Source organism: Cyprinodon variegatus, unplaced genomic scaffold (assembly GCF_000732505.1).
Source record: "Cyprinodon variegatus isolate N-32 unplaced genomic scaffold, C_variegatus-1.0 Scaffold145, whole genome shotgun sequence".
NCBI classification, from domain to species: domain Eukaryota; kingdom Metazoa; phylum Chordata; class Actinopteri; order Cyprinodontiformes; family Cyprinodontidae; genus Cyprinodon; species Cyprinodon variegatus.
This window is the reverse complement of record NW_015150598.1, coordinates 872,317-880,436: the sequence shown is the minus strand read 5'-3', so window position 1 is coordinate 880,436 and position 8,120 is coordinate 872,317. Positions and strand designations below refer to the sequence as shown.

Genomic DNA, 8,120 nt, shown 5'->3' with positions numbered 1-8,120 from the left:
TTGCATCAAAAAATACTGCACAAAATCAGTGCAATGAGTGCAATGCAATATTGCACTCCACAGACGCTCCACTGCACCTCTCCCAAATTGTAGCTGACGGCAGATAGTGCTGCAGACAGGAGGCCGGCTGTTTTGTTTTTATGACCGAAATTGCGGAAAACAACTCGTGAAGTTTGACCCGCTAGAAGAGCGAGGTGCGCGAGAACGCTGGGACCCTTCCACCTGGATCTCTGCTCTTTTTGGCCCTCATGTCCCTCCGTCGTCGGACTAAACTCGCCCCCACTTCCTCACCAACTCAGCCGTATCTAGACCCACAATGTGTAGCGCAGCCCACGCTTCATGTCTGTGTAGAGCTTACTGCAATACACTGCTGTAAGAGTATAAACAGGAAGCGAGGTAGGAGGGCATAATAGGTTTAGCACCACCGCAGCACGGGAGAGAGAATTATGTCCAGGAGCAAATGAATAAAAATAGACCGGAGGGAAAAAAAATACATGAATCGATTCTCTTGCGGACGTATCGATGCATCGGATCGTCGGTTGTTGGATCGATGCATCGATACAAAACGATTATTATTTACACCCCTAGTATTAATGGAGGGGATGAGGCAGAGGGAGCATGTTTACATAATATCCACGAGGAGTTGAAGATATACGCCCAAGGCCATGCCCTGGAGCAAGATTCAGACAGAAAAAAGTTGTTTTGGTTCAGGCTGACATCTCATTTTCTGTCTGCCCTAAGAGTCTTGCTGGTGCCTCACAATGGCAAACCCAAATACACAAATTTCTGGTCCTTCCGCCAGATCCAAGCTGACAACTTTCTGCAAGTTTATACCACTTCACCTCTGAACGCTCATTTATCATAACCAGTTTACAATTCTGCTACCTTCACATCTCAGTCTCAGTGTTGATACAGTACCTCTACAGAACCCCTCACACACGCCGGGCAGCCTCACAATGGCAAGAACAGCTGCCAATGTTTTTCTGAAACTTCACATATACCATTTTTCCACCAAATTTAAACAGCAGAAATCCTGTTACCAAAAACCCCATTATGTATGTTTCTTTACGTCCTACGCTGACATTGTAAGACGTACAATCTTCCATTTTTACCAGGAGTCCATTGGGTTTCTAGAGAAAAACATCCTGTCTGATCAGGAGGGTTCGCCCTTAACCTGTCTTCCTGTGAAGAAAATTTGATCAATTCCATTGAGAGACCAGCTGAATAGATCCATAATTCACAGTTTTTGGAACGTATTAAAGAAGCTAAAAAAGAAGACAAAAAAAGCATTAACCAATGCAGACAGGGGAGGCTGTGGGAGGCCGAGAAAAAGTGTCCTCCTCAACCAAGAGCAAGTCTGAGAAAAAAAGGAAAAATTAACAATAACAACTTCAAATTCGAAGACAGTTGTTGTCAGCTCAGCCTGGGCCACTGTTTGAAATGAAGAAAAGATAATGTGATTTGCATTAATATTTAAAAATACCTGTTTTCTGATATGGTGTTGTTGTAGAACTTCCATGAGGTGGCCTACTTTGCAGATGACAGACAGGACCTCCTAAGTGGTATCAACGAGTTCCTGGACTGCAGCATTGTCATCCCACCTTCAGACGTGGAGGGCAAAGACCTCCTGAAGACAGTGGCAGATTTCCAGAAGCAACTTTTGCGGAAGAGGAAGGATCGAGAGGGCAAGAAGCACCAGTCCACGTACGGAGCGGAGCAAGACAACAAAGGTAATCTGGGAAAATGTACGCCACAAGTCACTTTTTGCTGTGTTAACAATATTCTAAATAAATGTGTTTTTGTACATTTAGTAAATTGTTTTTTAGTAATATTTTCAGTTTTACCAAATATGTAGGAATTGGTTTCAGAAATGTAATAAGTATTGGTTTACTGTATATAGATTACTGTATTTTACTCATAGGTGGTAGCAGTTATCTCTGTTTAGACAATCAAAATTATCTTTTTATGAGGACTTTACATTTTTTAAGAGAATACAAACAAATTATGGTTTTCACACAAATGAATGTTGTACAAATGTGTGATTATTTTATTTTATTTTTATTCTAAACAGTCTGGGAGAGTATTTCTGTAAAGGTTCTACACTAGTTTCTCCATCCGGTTATGATGGCTCTCTTTGTGATTCTTTGTTGCCCATTCTACTGTTTCCTTTAGCTTACCTCATTGTGTGAGACAAGTTCTATTAAAGGGGTCTGACAATTTTGGAAGTCTGGCAGTAATCAGGGTTGGGTTTGGTCACTAAATCAATACCAAAAAGATGTGATTATTGGGTCCTCCAAGTAGCTTTTTTTTCGTAAAAAAATTAAACCATCTTATGAAAAACTTGTACTCATGTTACATTAAGAGCTTTTCCCCTAGCCTTTTACGTAGCATTGGGATTTAAATAGCTTAGGTTGATTTTCAATATACTAATATAGCAAGATAATTTACACTTTCCAAGGCCTTACTTTCGCGGGTAGGTGTACCTGGTCTGGGGTTTGCCCTTCTGAGATTATTGTAGAAGGCACAGGATTTTTTGAGCATTAAGATATGCTACAATACGTTGTACTACCAGCTGGGTCAGTAATCACATGTGAGTGAAAAAATATAGTTTTGATATTGTTAATTTCTCAAAAGATAGTTTTAGTTATTTCTAGGTGAGAAAGTAGACCTAAGAACTTCAACTCTAGATTCACTTTGTCAAGAATCAGGAGTGCCCTATACTTACTAATTAATGGTTTAGTTCTGGGCTTTATAAGCATTATAATAGAAAAAAATCTTTCCCAAACAGTTAGTTTCTGTTTTTGCTATATGTATGTAAACTGCCTTTGAAAAAATAATTATGTATATTGCTTTAAATAATAATGGATATAATTAAACATCTCTTGCCTGGTAGAGGTAGCATGGGTGCCATTCCGAACTTAGTCCCGCCCACAACGTTTGAGGTCGGGAAGTTCGGTCTGGCATTGCTCAGTAGTAGCGCAAGTATGCTCGCACAATATCTGGCGGGCCAATCAAATTGTCAGGGGGGGCTTTATACGATGATGGACAGATGATTAACAGTAACGTAATCAACCACGTGACCAAAGCGCGCTTGGGTGACAACAACAATGGCTGCCGCTGGAGAGTTTAGGTGATTAGATTCTGCTATTAGGTCTGTTCTAGAAGATATCGACAGCAAATTAATTTTAAAAGAGGAACAGAGAAACGCGATCAGGGCTCATCTTCTTATTCTAGGCGTGCAACTGCACGCTTTGATTTTTGTTGACAACAACTATGCGTTGCTTAACATACGTCACGCACTCCGTTGCTCTTATTGGTTGTAGGTCTATCCAATTGAGTGCAGAGGCATTTTTTTTCCTGGTTCGTTCGAAACACGCCCCATAATCACAGCTCTATGGAGCAGTATCAGACTGATATTCTGACTAGAATTGAGTAGGACTATGTCAGGCTATGGTAGAGGGTGGTAAAACTTAAATGTAAGATATTAATTTAAGCTTTTCCTTTTTTATGGATCCAGAGAAAACTTAAGAACAAAATAAATCAACTGTATGACTAAAGCTATTTATCAATTACTATTATCAGCTCAAACAAAAAAATTATTATAATAAAATTTTCTTTTAACGAGAGTAAATAATTAAATCCAGATGTAGTTCTCAATGTTATTTGAACAAATGGCTTACAGCATAGATTATTAGCACCACCTGCTGGACTGAAGCTGTAGTGCAGCTATCTTTACTACTCCACCATGCAACATTAGGCTAATTTTCATTATGTTCTGCAGTCTTTTAAAGTCATGGAAACAGGAGGGGCTGAGATTCTTTTGACCTGGGTGAAACAAAAATAGTTCCTTTTTTGGTAAAGAAAACTATGATTAAACTCCTACAGCAGAGGTGAGTCCAGAGGAGGAGGAGGAAGCAGAACAGGAGGTGGACCCGTTAAAGCGCTCAGGAGTCCCGTTTGGAGGCCTCATCCACGACATCCGCAGACGCTATCCCCTTTATGTCAGCGATTTAAAAGACGCCCTGGACATGCAATGTGTTGCTGCCGTCATCTTCATCTACTTCGCTGCTCTTTCCCCCACCATAACGTTCGGAGGCCTGCTGGGTAATCATCATTTTTGTTTTGTGCTTTTAGAGGGGAAGGCTTTGTTTAATGTAGTCCTAAAAGCCTGACTGAGCTGCTGGTCGTTTTAGGAGAGAAAACCGATGGCTTGATGGGGGTGACTGAGCTCATTGTTTCCACGGCAACCCTAGGAGTTATCTTCTCCTTGCTGGCCGGTCAGCCACTGCTCATCATCGGTTTCTCTGGACCTTTGCTGGTATTTGAGGAAGCCTTTTACAAGGTGAACATCAAAACACCCAGAAATTAATGAATCCTGTTGATATCAGCTGTTCACAATGTCAGGCGGTTAAACAACATGTTGTCTTTCATCAGTTCTGTCAGGCGTACAACTTTGAGTACCTGACCGGTCGAGTTTGGATCGGTTTCTGGCTCATCTTCATCGTCCTGGTGATCGTGGCTGCTGAAGGAAGTTTTCTCGTCCGCTACATTTCTCCTTTCACTCAGGAGATTTTTGCTTTTCTCATCTCTCTCATCTTTATTTATGAGACTTTCTCTAAGCTTATCAAGGTAACTGCTTTAATATGTAATAAATAACAGTTAGGACTATTTAAATCTGACATCAGGAGCATAAAAACATACAACAGCAACCAGTCACCCTGGATCTCATAGGGGATGTACTCTTCTTTTTCACCATGAGTTAAAATCTAAAACATAAAGAAAGATGAGCATCTTGTAATTTCTTGATAAATGTATGTCTTTGAGTTTAACTAAACTTGAGCAAATCTATTTTTGATTCCAGGTGTTTAAGGAGCATCCACTGATGACAGTTTACCCCTCAGACTCCAACTTAGATGGAGGTTTTAACAGTTTGGATGGTTCAATCCTCAATCAGCCCAACACTGCTCTCCTGTCTCTGGTTCTCATGATGGGGACCTTCTTTGTTGCGTTTTTCCTCAGGAAGTTCAGAAACAGTCGCTTTTTGGGTGGAAAGGTAAGAACTTTTTTTGTAGTTGTTAATGTTTAGTCTTAAATTCGCCAAATGTTTTGTGCAAAATGAAGAACATGTTTAAAATGTTCTTCCTTTATTACTAGAGCAGATAGTGATGCATTTACAACGAAGCAAGGGTTCTGGTTCCCATACAGTAGGTTAGATAGTCTCGACAGTTTTGTTTAAAAACGACACATTTCCAGAACTGATTTCTTCAATTTCAACTCAAAGACCAACTGAGAGATCCTCATCAAATTCCACATTTAACACGCCACTCAATAATGGGTTGAAAGCTGTTGTAAAGTTGTAATTCATTCAATTCAGTTTATTTATACAGCGCCAATTCACAACACGTGTCATCTCAAGGCACTTTACAGTTCACCAGATCATACAGTCAAAATGATTCAGAGTTTTCTGTCTAAGGAAAACCAGTTAATTGCATCGACTCATTGACTCAAAGGCAATCCCTCACACTAAGCATGCTAATAGCGACAGTGGAGAGTTAACACTCCCTTTTAACAGGAAGAAACCTCCAGTAGAACCAGGCTCAGTGTGAGCGTAGATCTGCAAAGGCAGTCTGGGGTTCATGGAGACAGAATTAGGCAAATGAACATCAGAAAAGCCTAGGAGAAAGTCCTTGAGATCAGCTAAAACCCTCTGGCATTTGAGTCTATTGCCCTACCAAAATATAAGTATTTATTATTAGGTTGGCCAAAATGCAGCACAATTTTAATCTCTAATCCAGAAGTGTCTAAATGTGTCTGACTGAGTCTCCTAGTGAGACAAACATCCAAAATTAAAAATAAAATCATCAGCAAGGAAATGCCATGGAGTGGTCTAACTAGTTCGAAGAACTCAACCTTACCCTGGAACTTTGAGTTTCTGAGGAGAAGCCAAGAAACAGGAAGTGGACATATGCCATGGACAGATGTCCATGCCTAGTATGTGAAGATTAGGCATGGACAGATAAAAAAAGAAAATCTGGACTATGAAAAACCAACCACAGTGCTGAAACTCTCTGCTTTAATTTAACATCCACAAACACTGTCACATGACCAAACACATTTCACATGACATTACCCTCTTAAAATAGAATTAAAAACTTAATGATATACATGACACCCCTGTTAGTTGTACATTGGTCCAATAATTTTACTTTATTGGACCAGCCCCCTATTAATGTAGATATATCGTGCATTTCTAGATTCTAGATTTGACCAGATAGAGACAAACTAAGGACTGGATATGATGGTTGGAAACTCAGGGATCTCCAGCACATTCATGGTCCAATTTAGCGAGAACATTTAATACTTTTTTATCCAATGGGATGTGGATTAGGGACTTTTCTGAATTTCTTGTAAATCCACCCATCATGTTTCACTTTTCTGGGTTCTGGCAGGAATCACCCGAGCTTCCCAGGCATGAAAACCATCCTATAAATATTTCCTCAGATAAGATTTAGATGGATAAGCAGCAAAGATTTTTATGTTTATAATCCTGATTACTTTATGGTTTTCTAACCTAGTTACCTTTTTTTTAACATCCTTAGGCCAGAAGAATTATCGGAGACTTTGGGATTCCAATTTCTATCCTACTATCTGTGCTAGTGGACGTCTCCATTCCTGATACCTACACTCAGGTATCTTCAGCTTGTGACTCCCGTCACTATCAGAACATAATAAAAGGTTTTCCTCCTTACATATAGCTGCTTTTTTTTCTTTCAGAAACTCAACGTACCATCTGGATTTTCCGTCACGTCTCCTGACAAGAGAGGCTGGCTGATCAGCCCATTCGGAGACAAGCAGCCGTTTCCTACCTGGATGATGGGAGCCTCTGTTGTCCCGGCTCTTCTTGTCTTCATTCTCATTTTCATGGAAACTCAAATCACTTCGTGCGTCTCATCAGTGACACATCAAGATGCTTCTGTCTGCTGTGTCTGTTGTTAGTGTTTATTTAGGAGTTCTTTCTCAAAACTCCCAGATTGATCGTCAGTAAGAAGGAGCGCCGTCTCATGAAAGGTTCTGGCTTCCACCTGGACCTCCTGCTCATCGTTGTCCTCGGCGCCATCTGTCCGCTCTTTGGCCTGCCGTGGCTCACCGCAGCCACCGTTCGATCTGTCACTCATGTCAACGCGCTCACCGTCATGAGCAAGGCCACGGCTCCTGGAGAAAAGCCGATGATCCAGGAGGTGAAGGAGCAGAGGCTGACTGGGCTTCTCGTAGCGGTGCTTGTCGGTAAGTTGAAAGGAGATCTTAATTTCTGTGGGGTTTTTTTTTTCGTTATTTCATGCAGGCCTGTTAGTTATACGTCAGCTTGTACACCTAAATTCGTCCAATCATATATCAACGGTCATCTGTCAATGAGATTTTTTTGGTCATAGCATCTTGATTCATATGTCGCAGCTAATATACATAATGGTTGAAATAAGAAATAAGAATAGTTTACTTTCTCATTGAGTGCCGTCCCAGTGTTCTTGGTAAGGACGTCTGTGTCTTCGGCAGGCGTAGAGCTAACAGAACTGGCAGCGTTGCGAGGCAAGGGCTCAAACATGTACAGCTGTAAGCCCGAAAACCACTTTCCTCCTCTAAATAAAAAAATGTATGACGGAGGAGACTCATCCGCAACCTCCGGCACAAAACTCTCCTCCTCTTGCATGTTTCAGCTATCCATAGCGCTCCTTAACAGTGTCCCATTGGGAACCTACTAGCACTAAGTTGCTAACTGCTTAGCAAGATGCTTCCGAGAAACCGGCCACAATCAAACTTGCTTGCAAACCACAACAATCCCGCCCCCTTGTTTAACAGCCATTCACATTCACTTTTTGCACTTGTGTAAAGTCTGGCACCACTCAGGAGATTTCGGAAATGCAACGGTTGGAACATCCGCTCCCTACGATTTTAAAGAGAATTATTATCTTAATCTTTAAGTAGACCCTTTTGCTGGTGTTACCATAGAGATTAAGGCAAGTGCTTCCAAGTTGAGACAAAATCAAACAATGAATTTGTCATGTTCTTTTTAAGGGATCTAACCCACATGCACGAAACCACTCAGAGAACCAGAGTAAAAGTTT

General features: G+C 40.9%; 1 protein-coding gene across 1 annotated transcript in view; it reads left to right on the top strand.

Moving 5' to 3' along the window:
- The window catches only part of LOC107086222 (anion exchange protein 3-like), a 50,987-nt gene that overhangs the window by 33,734 nt on the left and 9,133 nt on the right, over positions 1-8,120 (top strand). Inside the window, exons 12-19 of the mRNA XM_015377035.1 lie at positions 1,511-1,730; positions 3,886-4,104; positions 4,194-4,342; positions 4,435-4,629; positions 4,862-5,053; positions 6,600-6,689; positions 6,775-6,941; positions 7,031-7,284. Of these exons, the coding sequence (XP_015232521.1) occupies positions 1,511-1,730; positions 3,886-4,104; positions 4,194-4,342; positions 4,435-4,629; positions 4,862-5,053; positions 6,600-6,689; positions 6,775-6,941; positions 7,031-7,284 (1,486 nt within the window). The remainder of the gene's footprint in view (positions 1-1,510; positions 1,731-3,885; positions 4,105-4,193; positions 4,343-4,434; positions 4,630-4,861; positions 5,054-6,599; positions 6,690-6,774; positions 6,942-7,030; positions 7,285-8,120) is intronic.